At 33.2% G+C, this 15760-nt stretch overlaps 1 protein-coding gene across 9 annotated transcripts in view; it reads right to left on the reverse strand.

Annotated features, from left to right (window-relative positions):
* The window catches only part of LOC100367630 (phosphatidylinositol-binding clathrin assembly protein LAP-like), an 85047-nt gene that overhangs the window by 39445 nt on the left and 29842 nt on the right, over positions 1-15760 (reverse strand). For all 9 annotated transcript variants that reach the window (XM_085504865.1, XM_078012427.2, XM_078012426.2 and 6 more), the window contains exons 2-8: positions 10382-10524; positions 8349-8424; positions 7428-7530; positions 7041-7080; positions 4830-4886; positions 4119-4230; positions 3256-3362 (exon numbers count right to left, since the gene is read on the reverse strand). In XM_085504865.1, the coding sequence (XP_085360991.1) occupies positions 3256-3362; positions 4119-4230; positions 4830-4886; positions 7041-7080; positions 7428-7530; positions 8349-8424; positions 10382-10524 (638 nt within the window). The remainder of the gene's footprint in view (positions 1-3255; positions 3363-4118; positions 4231-4829; positions 4887-7040; positions 7081-7427; positions 7531-8348; positions 8425-10381; positions 10525-15760) is intronic.

A 15760-nucleotide genomic window follows, 5' to 3' on the forward strand; every position in this document is an offset into this window, starting at 1 on the left:
TGAGAGAAATGTTCAAGTAATCAAATATACATCACTATTTACTAAAACTTAGTGCGACAACAACTTCATTATTCACTAACAATTAGGAAGACACAACGTCATTATTTACTAGAACTTAGTGAGACAACAACTTCATTATTCACTAAAACTTAGGAAGACACAACGTCATTATTTACTTAAACTTAGTGAGACAACAACTACATTAATCACCAAAACTTAGAGAGACCACTTCATTATTCACTAACAATTAGGAAGATGACAACTACATTAATCACTAAAACTTAGGAAGACCACAACTACATTAATCACTAAAACTTAGGAAGACCACAACTTCATTATTCACTAAAACTTAGGAAGACAACAACTTCATTATTCACTAAAACTTAGGAAGACAACAACTTCATTATTCACTAAAACTTAGGAAGACACAACGTCATTATTCACTAAAACTTAGTGCGACAACAACTTCATTATTCACTAAAACTTAGGAAGACCACAACGTCATTATTTACTTAAACTTAGTGCGACAACAACTACATTATTCACTAAAACTTAGGAAGACAACAACTACATTATTCACTAAAACTTAGGAAGACAACAACTTCATTATTCACTAAAACTTAGGAAGACACAACGTCATTATTCACTTAAACTTAGTGCGACAACAACTACATTAATCACTAAAACTTAGGAAGACCACAACTACATTAATCACTAAAACTTAGGAAGACCACAACTTCATTATTCACTAAAACTTAGGAAGACCACAACTTCATTATTTACTTAAACTTAGGGAGACCACTTCATTATTCACTAACAATTAGGAAGACGACAACTACATTAATCACTAAAACTTAGGAAGACCACAACTTCATTATTTACTTAAACTTAGGAAGACCACTTCATTATTCACTAACAATTAGGAAGACGACAACTACATTAATCACTAAAACTTAGGAAGACCACAACTTCATTATTTACTTAAACTTAGGAAGACCACTTCATTATTCACTAACAATTAGGAAGACGACAACTACATTAATCACTAAAACTTAGGAAGACCACAACTTCATTATTTACTTAAACATAGGAAGACCACTTCATTATTCACTAACAATTAGGAAGACGACAACTACATTAATCACTAAAACTTAGGAAGACCACAACTTCATTATTCACTAAAACTTAGGAAGACCACAACTTCATTATTTACTTAAACTTAGGGAGACCACTTCATTATTCATTAACAATTAGGAAGACGACAACTACATTAATCACTAAAACTTAGGAAGACCACAACTTCATTATTTACTTAAACTTAGGAAGACCACTTCATTATTCAACAACAATTAGGAAGACGACAACTACATTAATCACTAAAACTTAGGAAGACCACAACTTCATTATTTACTTAAACTTAGGAAGACCACTTCATTATTCACTAACAATTAGGAAGACGACAACTACATTAATCACTAAAACTTAGGAAGACCACAACTTCATTATTCACTAACAATTAGGAAGATCACAACTACATTAATCACTAAAACTTAGAAAGACCACAACTACATTAATCACTAAAACTTAGGAAGACCTCAACTTCATTATTTACTTAAACTTAGGGAGACCACTTCATTATTCACTAACAATTAGGAAGACCACAACTACATTAATCACTAAAACTTAGGAAGACCACAACTTCATTATTTACTCAAACTTAGGGAGACTACTTCATTATTCACTAACAATTAGGAAGACGACAACTACATTAATCACTAAAACTTAGGAAGACCACAACTTCATTATTTACTCAAACTTAGGGAGACCACTTCCTTATTCACTAACACTTAGGGAGACCACTTCCTTATTCACTAACAATTAGGAAGACCACAACTTCATTATTTACTTAAACTTAGGGAGACCACTTCATTATTCACAAAAACTAAAAGGAAGAGTAATGTTTTCTCTTTCAATAAAGTAAAACATAAAATGGCCTAACAGCGCCCTCTATCAGACAAAATAACCACAAAGGAAGAGTAAATTAAAGGAAAGGGACATGCAGGGATCTATTTCAACCAGCAGACACATGAATTTGACTGTTCTTGTGACAACCATTACTTACCGGCAACTTGAGCAGAAATTTAGGAGAGATTTAAACAACAAATTTAGAATGTTTCCAGAGCAAAATCTTCCAAGATAAATCTCAAATTATAAGGAAATAAGCTATGTACTGCCTCAAACAAAACTTTCCAAAGATGACAATCTAATATGAAATTACGACTATCCTACTCTAAAAACAGGATATCTTGGAAATCTCTACATCAAAAACATTAGATATACACACACAGTGAACTTGATGTAGACGACTTTAATACATGACAGACATACAGCAACATGACTATTTACATTTAAAAATTCAATCTAATGAGAGTTTCTTGGAAGTAACATTGCTTGCAATACATTTTTACACATTAGCTGACATTATTGCTGGGTTGGAGTACAAAATTAAAACCAATTTACAATCGCAAGCAGCCTTAAAGCAAGCAATAAAGAAGTAGAGGAGGGGACTTTTGACTACTTTCCTCACGTTTGCACTTGCATCTGCATATACCCCCCTTTTCTACATCCCTAACATCTAAAATCAAAAATATACTGAGAATACATTTTTCAAAAAAATATTGATGACTATAGATCAAGGCAATTAGGATGATGTAAATATTCTTCGCCTTCAATACCAGTCATGTGACTTGTAATAAGGTATTACTGTATTTGCTCTATTAGTAGCACATATGCTTTTGTAAATTACAGAAGACTTACTTTGGTCAAACAAGTTATATTTTAATTATCCAGTTTACAACAGACATAATTTTAGGTTTATATATGCTTCTATTGGAGATGTGCTTCTAATAGAGCAAATACAGTATAGATGATGCAAGTTCCTAAAATTTTATGAAATACAGTAATTGCCCTATTAGAAGAACATGCATAAACATAAATGCAATGTTGAATGCATTAGCTTTAATTGATTTGTGGGTACGGTGTACATAAAGCAATACAGTTGTTGTAAAGCATGTTGTGAAGCATGTGGGATCCACCACGATGTTAAAGTAAATGATCCAATCTTTTTGAGGAGCAATACTAATAGAGCAAATACAACAAACACAGAATTACATTCAAATTACAGCAAAGGTACAATTCCGACAAATTTCACAAATTATTACATATTGCATGTATAACAATATACAGCAAACTCACCTCAGCAACTTTTAGGAATTCTGACATGCGCTCCATCCTGATCAAAAACTTTCTGTAAATGTCCAGAGCTTCTTTGCACTGTTTCTTGTTCATGTCAAAATATTGTTCTGCAAAGATTACATGAAGCTCAGTGAACTGATAGCCTTTAGTGTTTAAAGGGGGGCAGTCGTCGCGTCGCGTTCTGTTCGATATGGGACTCATAGCGACGCATACAACGCGTGTAAAATACATTGTTTATTTACATGAAATTCGAACACGCGCTGCACGACGACCACCGCCCCTTAACAATACTGTATATTACAGAGGTAACACATATGTGTGTATATCACCCTTTTCAGGCAGGTTCCAAGAAACATTATATTGTGGAACATGTGCTCATTAAAATATTTTTCTTAATCATCAATTGGAAAAATAGTCTCAAACATTGATTTAAGTGACTACAAATATAAGTATATGGTACATATTATACTGTAGAGGTTTCATATTAACATTCAAACTCACTTGTCCAAAATGTATGTTGCCTATATATTTACTATAGCTTATTTTTGTCAATCCCTGACATGCATGGATGATTGAGTATATCGCCCTCTTCAGGCAGGTTCCAAGAAACATTATATTGTGGAACATGTGCTCATTATATTTCTCTTAATTATTAATTAAAAAAAAATAGTCTCAAGCATTGATTTAAGTGACAACAAATATAAGTATATGGTACATATTATACTGTAGAGGTTTCATATTAACATTCAAACTCACTTGTCCAAAATGTATGTTGCCTATATATTTACTATAGCTTATTTTCGTCAATCCCTGACATGCATGGATGATTGGTCAGTACAATGGATATTAGCAAAAAGACTTACCCAGGAGATTGATAATGCCATCATTGTAACAGGCAAATAGTCTAATGCTGTCTTTAAAGAGTAGAAGAAAACAACTGTTGATCACACCGTTAGTTAATTCATTTGAAGAACACTGAAACCAAACATTAGAAAATTATTAGCAAAATGAAATCATGCCACAATTCCCAACCACAGAGTATAGAGAAATTAAAAAACAATCGTCAACCACTTTTTCTACAGTGTTTATCCCTCTGATGAAGAAGTACTTTTGTGATGTATTGATAGATGAATGAAAACATCCATAATGTTTTGATATTGTTTTGAGAGATCTGTTGCACTAAATGTGATAGGAAAGTCACAACGTATCTAGATGATTTCCAACATCACAGAAGTACAATTAAAACTGTGCAAAAGCAATTTCTGAACCTTCTGAGAAAATTAGCATCTACGCATTCACTCACAGACAGAGTAAAATCATTTCAAATGCCATCCGATACAGTTTTTTTCAGCAACATTTTTATAATATTTCATGACAGTACCATATTTCATTATTTGAAATTCAGACTTCACCTTCACATTTGTTTTAATTTTGAAGAGATGCATACCATGTTTGTATGATTCACACTTCAAGATTTCTGAAAACAGGGAGATTTGATGAGCCTCTAGACGATATAAAAGGCATTACTGTGATCAAAAAGCTTGTGAAGTGGATGACGTGAAAACGATACTTACTTCAAAATCTAATAATGCATCCAACTGGGTTTGGATTACTGGTAATGACTTCAACAGCTGTTGTTGGAGTGGAAAAACAATCAACAATTAGTAATCTGACTACACACCTGAACTTGACAATTTACTATTCAATTAGAAATGAGACTGTTTTGAAGTAATCACTGCACTTCACATAAATCCCTGGAGGAGAAACCCAACTACATACATATCCAATAACATGTGGTAGATGATACAAAACAGCATGGATATATTGCATATATGTTAACAATTAATCAGAACAATTTACTAATAATTTACAAACTGATGAAACGCATTATACAAAAGGTCCTGTAAGTTTTCGCAGAGACAAAGTTTAATCCTCATTTAATATACATTATTTATTTATTTGATTCAACATGAAAATAAACTAAAGATAAATCTGGAATTCTTTGGTCTTATGAAGATTCACATTTGAGAAAAAAGCTAAGAATGCCATGGTAACTCATTACACTTCGTGATGAAAATACGTCATTATAACATGCACTGGAATAGGGATCAAGTGATTATTGTTCCAGTCCAATAGGATGCAATTCTCCCTAACCTAATAGTTAATTTATACTGCTCAGGGAAGTCAGCTGAAAAGATCAGACACACAACCTTTCTAATGCAAGGCAAACACACAACCACGTCCAACACCCTGGTTATCATTTCTTTGTTCAGTGAAGTCAGCTGAAGAGATCAAACACACAACCTTTCTAATGCAAGGCAACCACACAACCACGTCCAACACCCTGGTTATCATTTCTTTGTTCAGGGAAGTCAGCTGAAGAGATCAAACACACATCCTTTCTGTTGCAAGGCAACCACACAACCACGTCCAACACCCTGGTTATCATTTCTTTGTTCAGTGAAGTCAGCTGAAGAGATCAAACACACATCCTTTCTGTTGCAAGGCAACCACACAACCACGTCCAACACCCTGGTTATCATTTCTTTGTTCAGGGAAGTCAGCTGAAGAGATCAAACACACATCCTTTCTGTTGCAAGGCAACCACAGAACCACGTCCAACACCCTGGTTATCATTTCTTTGTTCAGTGAAGTCAGCTGAAGAGATCAAACACACATCCTTTCTGTTGCAAGGCAACCACACAACCACGTCCAACACCCTGGTTATCATTTCTTTGTTCAGGGAAGTCAGCTGAAGAGATCAAACACACAACCTTTCTGATGCAAGGCAACCACACAACCACGTCCAACTCCCTGGTTATCATTTCTTTGTTCAGGGAAGTCAGCTGAAAAGATCAAACACACAACCTTTCTGATGCAAGGCAAACACACAACCACGTCCAACACCCTGGTTATCATTTCTTTGTTCAGGGAAGTCAGCTGAAGAGATCAAACACACAACCTTTCTGATGCAAGGCAAACACACAACCACGTCCAACACCCTGGTTATCATTTCTTTGTTCAGGGAAGTCAGCTGAAGAGATCAAACACACAACCTTTCTGATGCAAGGCAAACACACAACCACGTCAAGCACCCTGGTTATCATTTCTTTGTTCAGTGAAGTCAGCTGAAGAGATCAAAACACACAACCTTTCTGATGCAAGGCAACCACACAACCACGTCCAACACCCTGGTTATCATTTCTTTGTTTAGGGAAGTCAACTGAAGAGATCAAACACACAACCTTTCTGATGCAAGGCAAACACACAACCACGTCCAACACCCTGGTTATCATTTCTTTGTTCAGTGAAGTCAGCTGAAGAGATCAAACACACAACCTTTCTGATGCAAGGCAAACACACAACCACGTCCAACACCCTGGTTATCATTTCTTTGTTCAGTAAAGTCAGCTGAAGGAATCATACACACAACCTTTCTAATGCAAGGCAAACACACAACCACGTCAAACAACCCGGTTATTAATTCTTTCACATTTGTTCATGATGTCTATTGTGCACCACAATAACTACCACACACATTCAACCAAGTGCGATACAGGCATTCAATGCAACTGCTGAAACATTCATATTATAAACCCATGTGTCATCAAGGTATAGTCACATAATTATATTCTTGAATTATTTAATTTAAAATACCACAGTCGTCAAAGTTTGGGAAGGAAAGACATATCCACAGGTTGTACACCTCACATGGAACTTGCACCAAATGTGATGAACATCCAATGTGGTGACAATCGAGGCACTTTATTTAACTACACATGTACCTTCTCTGCTGCCATTGTTCGAAGAATTCCATCTTCTTTCCTGCGAACATGAAGAACAATTCTTGTTAATTGTCATAGAATAACATTTTTATAAATTATAATAGATCCAGTCCAACTTGATTTGTTTACCAGTAAAAACCATTGTATAAGATAAAAAGTACAGTCCAAGCATAACTTATCATATTGCGATCTTGGATTTGTAATCCATTTCTTGTTTGTGTTATATTGTATTACATATTTTTATTGTCTTATTTAGAAGCTTTTTCTATTATGTTCTATTCTATTCTATTCTATTCTATTCTATTCTATTCTATTCTATTCTATTCTATTCTATTCTATCCTATCCTATTTCTTTTCTAGAATTAACTAATAAGTCATTCCTCTTACCCTCTTTTCACACGACAGAAATCGAATGCCACCGTTCTATAAGCCACAGATTTCTCATTAAGATATTTTGCATAACGCCTCACATAAGTTGACATATCATAGCCTGTGATAAGATAAGCAAACACACATAGTTGGTTGTTATTAAACAAATCAACAAACGTACAAGTGAGGCAATGCTGAAATTCTGTCATCCACACAAGTCAACTTGTTCTACCACCACAAAAGTATCGGTAACTTGAGCTGTGAACAGAAAAGCTGGGATTTACATTATAAGCATGTTTTAGAAATTGTTACATATTTTAATCTGGATTATCTTGGTATTAAAGCAAGTTGCAAAGTTAAAAACAGTCAGCAGAGAGACACTGCATGAAGTATATACAGTTGTCAATAAATGGAGATAAACGATAAATATCATGGGGACTCTGTTCTCTCCAAACCTGCCCAGTTTATAACCAAATTTAGCTGAACTTCACGCAGTATGGAAGGAATTAATTTTAGTGAATTAAAGCAATGTACATTTTTATTCCAAGTGCAATATAATCAAAAGGTTATTTTCTGTTCAACTGCGAGATCTCACGAATTGCGTGAAAGACGCGTGCCAAACGTCTGCCACAAAAATCGATTGATTTGATTTTGAACACGAATTTCTTTATTTCGTAACTCACATCAAAAGGCTTATCTTTGACAGGGGAATATTGCGTTTGAATACCCTTACTTCATTGAAATTGACCACCATCAAATGTGTAGCACATTATTAAACATAGAAATTTCCCCCAAAATACTTTCACGTTTGTCGAATCCCACACAATGTTTGACACCACTACGACGCTATGACCTTTGTTTGTGCTGTTTTTACGTTCCATTTCACGCATAACGTGGTGATCTCACAATGAACGGAAAATTCAATAACGAAATCATTACCTTGAGGTGCAGTTCTGTCAACAAAATTGGACAAGTTGAATAAATTGTTTCTTGATGCCAAGTACTGAGAATATCGCTGTAACGAAAGAAACGAACATTAACAAAATCTTAATATTTAATAAGACATAATTTCAAGCATATAATTTTATAACTAGTGTGAACACTTGGTATATTTAAATAATTACTTCATTACCGTAAACACAGAGATAATGTGATGTGACTGAACACTAGTGTAAACACTTGGTATATTCAAATACTTCATTACCGTAAACACAGAGACGATGTGATGTAACTAAACACTAGTGTGAACACTTGGAATATTTAAATACTTACTTCACTACCGTAAACATAGAGATGTAAGTAACTGAACACTAGTATGAACAATTGGTATATGTAAATACTTCATTACCATAAACACAGAGATGATGTGGTGTAACTAAACACTAGTGTTAACACTTGGTATATTTAAATACTTACTTCATTACCATAAACACAGATAATGCGATGTAACTAAACACTAGTGTGAACACTTGGTATATTTAAATACTTACTTCATTACCATAAACACAGAGATAATGTGATGTGACTAAACACTAGTGTGAACACTTGGTATATTTAAATACTTACTTCATTACCATAAACAGAGATAATGTGATGTGACTAAACACTAGTGTGAACACTTGGTATATTTAAATACTTACTTCATTACCATAAACAGAGAGATAATGTGATGTGACTAAACACTAGTGTGAACACTTGGTATATTTAAATACTTACTTCATTACCATAAACACAGATAATGCGATGTAACTAAACACTAGTGTTAACACTTGGTATATTTAAATACTTACTTCATTACCATAAACACAGAGATAATGTGATGTGACTAAACACTAGTGTGAACACTTGGTATATTTAAATACTTACTTCATTACCATAAACACAGATAATGCGATGTAACTAAACACTAGTGTTAACACTTGGTATATTTAAATACTTACTTCATTACCATAAACACAGATAATGCGATGTAACTAAACACTAGTGTGAACACTTGGTATATTTAAATACTTACTTCATTACCATAAACAGAGATAATGCGATGTGACTAAACACTAGTGTGAACACTTGGTATATTTAAATACTTACTTCATTACTGTAAACACAGAGATAATGCGATATGACTAAACACTAGTGTGAACACTTGGTATATTTAAATACTTACTTCATTACCATAAACACAGATAATGCGATGTGACTAAACACTAATGTGAACACTTGGAATATTTAAATACTTACTTCACTACCGTAAACATAGAGATGTAAGTAACTGAACACTAGTATGAACAATTGGTATATGTAAATACTTCATTACCATAAACACAGAGATGATGTGATGTAACTAAACACTAGTGTTAACACTTGGTATATTTAAATACTTACTTCATTACCATAAACACAGATAATGCGATGTAACTAAACACTAGTGTTAACACTTGGTATATTTAAATACTTACTTCATTACCATAAACACAGATAATGCGATGTAACTAAACACTAGTGTGAACACTTGGTATATTTAAATACTTACTTCATTAACATAAACAGAGATAATGTGATGTGACTAAACACTAGTGTGAACACTTGGTATATTTAAATACTTACTTCATTACCATAAACAGAGATAATGCGATGTGACTAAACACTAGTGTGAACACTTGGTATATTTAAATACTTACTTCATTACTGTAAACACAGAGATAATGCGATATGACTAAACACTAGTGTGAACACTTGGTATATTTAAATACTTACTTCATTACCATAAACACAGATAATGCGATGTGACTAAACACTAATGTGAACACTTGGAATATTTAAATACTTACTTCACTACCGTAAACATAGAGATGTAAGTAACTGAACACTAGTATGAACAATTGGTATATGTAAATACTTCATTACCATAAACACAGAGATGATGTGATGTAACTAAACACTAGTGTGAACACTTGGTATATTTAAATACTTACTTCATTACCGTAAACACAGAGATGATGTGATGTTACTAAAGCTTTAAACACAATAACCCAACTTGTATTGTTACTTCTATCAATGAGTAATTCTCCCAACTGTGGAATGTTCACATTCGGTTCATGCGTACACTGAAGTAAATCTACAACAAAGCAAAATAAAGCGGACACAAGTCAGAAATCTACGAATGCACATCTGGGTTTGAGAAATATAACATACACATCTGGGTTTGAGAAATATAACGTACATCATCTCATTCCTACAAATTGGGATTACTCATATACATGTATCTTGCCCATCATGTGGAAATTTCAGGAAATCTTATTTTTTGCTTCATCGATAGATCGTAACAGAATGATCATTATAAAAACTGCAATTTCACACCAAGGACAATGCTATCATGTTGTATTCAAGACTATACTACCGCATGTACGGTACTACCCATCCTAATAACAATACATGGTACATATTTAGCACAATCTCAATCTGACTGTTAAGTGCTATGCTCCAGTGGTTAATCCACTGTTCAGTCTGTGAAATCAGAAGTAAGTTTCTTAATAGTAAACTTTATGTGTTTTATCATTTGAAAATACTGTAAAATACTTTATTTTCGCTTGGAATTAATTTTCGATATATTCGCTGAAGGGATGATTGAGTGAAAATAAAATCCAGCAAATATATTATCGTTTTCTATATTTTACATTCAACTTGTCAAAAATCAGTGAAAATAAATTTCATACAAATATTCCCTGATCAATGAAAAAATCACTTGGAAAAAAACACACTTTATAGTGATGAATTTACAATAAAACACAGTTTTACATTTGAACGACATAGCTCACACCCACTTATGTAATTTTAACATCACAGCATATTGTCAATAGAGGGAGATATTTATAGTATAGGTGTATTAAAACATTCTTGGCATGAAGAACTTTCAAAATCAATCAATCAATCAATGTTGGGTTAAGCGAACTGAATTCATCTTCTTTGATTACAATCCATGAGCATGTGATTTATTTGGAAAAACGTGTGCATACGCATTTTTACATGAACTAGTTTAGTGTTCCAATTACAAGAAAAATATTAAAATGAGACTAAACAGGAATGCTTTATTTTCTTTTGGTACAAAATTTTATTGTTTTTTTTTTTACTTTTTCTGCTGATTATAATAAACACGCATTTACTAGCTGAGCAATCAAAGTGAAATAAACATTTTTTTCTCAGGAACATGATGTCAGTGACAATTGTGAGTAGAAAATTCTCCTGGTGTGTAAAATATTAGTAAAACTGTTTCATTCCACTATGATCATAACAATAAATCAATTGTAGACAGTCATATAGCACATTTAACGTACTACCTGTCAACAGCAGGTGCTGATAACCAATCACGATATCCGATATCCTTAAATTGAATATCCTATTTTACAATGTACAAACATTTCTATACAGTCTCTGCACCAACATAAAACTTGTCTAGACTAAATCCTGTGTAAACCAAAAAGCTGCCTAAATCGGTTGTATCTTTCAGTCCTTTCTTAGTATTATATTAGCTTTTGTAAGTCACCTCAACATTATTTACAAGTGAATTTTTATAGAGAACCCTACGACAGCGAGTCGGAGTGACTTTTGTGCAATTTTGACCTTGCATGCTCCCATACATTTATTATCAAATCACAGAAAAAATGATTACTCAGATTACTCCATGATGTAATATACATTTCTGATTTTACCGCTTCTTTCCTCAATCAATATTTTAGTTACTTTTATTGGCTGGCAGACCAACATAATGTTACTATTACAAAATAAGCCTTCAATCAAATTGCTTGTACCATCTTCTTTCACACCATAATTTTAGAAACCTTTGTAAGATGTTCTGTGATTGGTCAATAATTTGAAGTGATCAAACTAAACAATTTTTATTTGAGTTGGTTAGATCTTTGGGTTTCATAAAGAAAAAAATATTAGTGCAATTAAATGATGCGGTAGTAACTTAAAATAACAACAACAATGTAATGTAATTTTACAGGAACAGAAAGTAGGTTGCTATGACAATAAGATTAAGAAGCTCCATACATGCATTTACTGGTAACTAGATACATGTAGGAGTGATACATGTACTTTGCTCTAAATTTGAAAAGACCTGCAATTTCTATGGCAATAAGTCTGTGTGCACTTTGTCTTGTTTTACATGGAATTCTAAATCTTAAAAGCCTATTTACGACATATTTGATCGGAAAAATGAAATACGCATATGCATCAATTTAACTGACAATGACATGTCATGAAAGAGATTGGAACAATTTTAAGACATCAACAACATCTGGGCAAGTGAATGCTTCTAGAATAATTGTTCTAATGATGTTTTGACAAAATCAATGATTATACATCATTTCAGTTTCGTTATTACGTGTTCATGTCATTATGATATCGGAATAGAAAACAACATTCTTTTCAGACACAAAACTCTGAAATTTACATTTGTCATTGTTTTCACAATGAAAGTATTTCTTCATAATTGATCTCGATTTAACAATTGAAAATCCATACATGTACGTTATTACTGCTATGATTATTGTTAACAAATTACCCTTCAGCGAGTTTCCAGTGTACATTTTGTACCGGTGATATTTTATACCCAATGAGATACCCTCATCCATAATGCATTGGACATATGCTCAGTAGAGCAAAACTTGAATTCAGCTCAAACTCTCAAATAAACAGCTATAAAACTACTGCCCATACTTTGAATCAACTCCAGCGTGTCCAGACTTTCCCTAAAACGAGGTTGTCAGAAGAAATGGCTGGGTGAATAATCTACACCAATATTAGAAAGAGGTAATTTCCAAGACATTAGTTGCTATATATTGCACTGCAGATTAGTTTGCAAGAAAGCACAATACTAGAACAAGCACACGTTTGTAAATCATTCCAATTAGTTGTTTTATTTTATATACAATTTCCTGCATTGGAATGGTATCCTCATGGATGTGAGACCTGGGAATACAATGCATTTTGAGCATGGGTGTAAAATATGAGTATGTAATTTTGTATACATTTTTGTACTAGTTCACCTGTACACCAGACATGCAGATTTTAGCTGAGAGATTGCTTCAATTCAATGTCTGAATTTGTGTAAATCAGTGACTTAATCAGTACATCACTTCAGAGACAAGCCTCTCAAATGAGAAGGATAGAAAATGAAATTTTGATTGGACACGGTTTGGTTGCTGCAAGTTATACAATATACACTGTGGAGTATGCAGGGGCTGGTGATCAAAGACACTAACTTTGAGCATTCAAGTCTTGGTCTGTCTTAGGTTTTTCATTGCCATGCACATATTAGTGTCAATTTTGTGTAAGAAAGCTTGCTTTTGCAGAACCACACATTTGTTTAGCCTAGCATCTTAAGCCTTGGTAGTGATGAAAATGAAATGCAAAGTCCAGATAAATTTCACATTGTCACGTTACTAAAGGCAAATAAAATGTATCCTCTGTTTCCTGCCCTATTTACTCAATGTTGTAATTATTTATTTCATTGCCCTTCCTTCTAAATGTACAAAGTTGTATAAAAGACGTTTATCATGAAAACTAACGTTAATAGATTCTATATATCCATATTTCATTTCTGTAATTAAACCATGTTCTAGCAATGACAAGAGTACACTCATAAAAATAAAATAAAAAATTAATATAAAATATTCTACCCTACTTGCTGTACCCAGTATCCTTTTTGTGGTGCATATCAGAAATATTAAATTTATTTGGCTTATATTATTTTAAAGAATAATTATTAATGTAAACAAATGTGGTAAATCACCAAACTTTATTCTCAAACTAAATTAAATGTGGCAACTAAGTATCATGCTACTATCAGAACGTCATATTCAGCAGCTGTGAGGAAATCAATAACAAACAAACAACCACACCATTAACCTGTTCATCAATAGACGAGCACATTGAGATTGACAGTCCATGCCCCCAACATGTAATGTAATCTCAAAGTGAGATGCACTCTAATTTTATCTCGTGTTTTCATGCTGTATGTTATCAAAATATATAAACTGTAGTGTGGCGTTTTTTGTAGTTTTCAATAGGCGAGGGAGGGTAGGACACAGGGGATGAGATTTTTGTCAATCGTTTCAAATTTTTTACCCACGGCTATGAAAAAGCATACCAAAAAAACCCAGAGAAATCAAGTTTAATGCAAAAATCAGGACTTTACATCCCAATTGGAATATCAAGGTTATCAAAACCCTGAGTGCAGGGATACTTTTTGCATTCAATCTTCTTGCAGCGGCACTCTCCTCGCTTGGCGAGGCATTTTGTGCAGTCAATTTCCCTGCACAGCACACTCCTCCCATGGCAAAAACCAAGTGCATGAAATATCTTTTAAATCAAATTTAGCGATTCATATAATTATCAATATTGTTAGTATCGTAAAATCTGTATTAGAAGCCGCATCGCTAATAGAAGTCGCACCCATTCTTTTTGAATAATTGAGAACCAAAAATTCACCATCTCTCATATGTGTAGATGCTCTAATTGAAGCCGCATCCCCTCTGTTGTAATGTACCATTTTAATAGAAGCCGCAGCTTCTAATAACATTTTACAGTAATAATCCTTAAATATACAATGTACACTTGTCACGCTTGAGGAATAAATGCTATTAGGTTTTCAATTCAATTCCCACCTTGTCATATAATACAGTATGTCAATCTGAAATAGACACTGCATACTAATTGATACAATACTGATACCGGTATATACAATATTAATTGTATGTAAAATACTAAAAATAGCGATATCAATACCACTAATGTAATAATAATAATTGTATACACAAGGGTTCATGATTTTCATTTTAATGTGATTGATAAGTGTATACCGGTCTGCAGGTCAGGGACCAATCAGTTAACAAAGTTAATTATTTATTGGTGAACTATGCCCCAGAATCTTTACGTGTTTTTTTTATGACATCAGCAATCAAATACAATATTAGGCATTAAAATTGTATATCATCTCTCTCAAAATAAATAAACATTGATTGTAAGAATGTGAAAATTGGTTCACTGTACAGTAATATTTCTAATTGTGAGTAGGTACAATTGCCAATATGACATTAAAAAGCTAAGAGGGAAATATATACTACCAGTATGGGTCAGAGTTCAAAACTGTTACAATTCGTTATAGAACAAGTGTATCTTTTTAAGGCACACCCCGCCCCCTTTCAAAACACTACCACTGTTTTTAAAATCGCTATGTATTAGTAACAATACATTCTATTTACGGTGAACTTATTGAACTACATAATTATGTAATGAGACAATAACCTTTATTAGCACATAGTGTATACATAGTTAATTTTTGGAATTTG

This window comes from Saccoglossus kowalevskii, chromosome 11 (assembly GCF_978046115.1).
Source record: "Saccoglossus kowalevskii chromosome 11, keSacKowa6.1, whole genome shotgun sequence".
Taxonomy (NCBI): domain Eukaryota; kingdom Metazoa; phylum Hemichordata; class Enteropneusta; family Harrimaniidae; genus Saccoglossus; species Saccoglossus kowalevskii.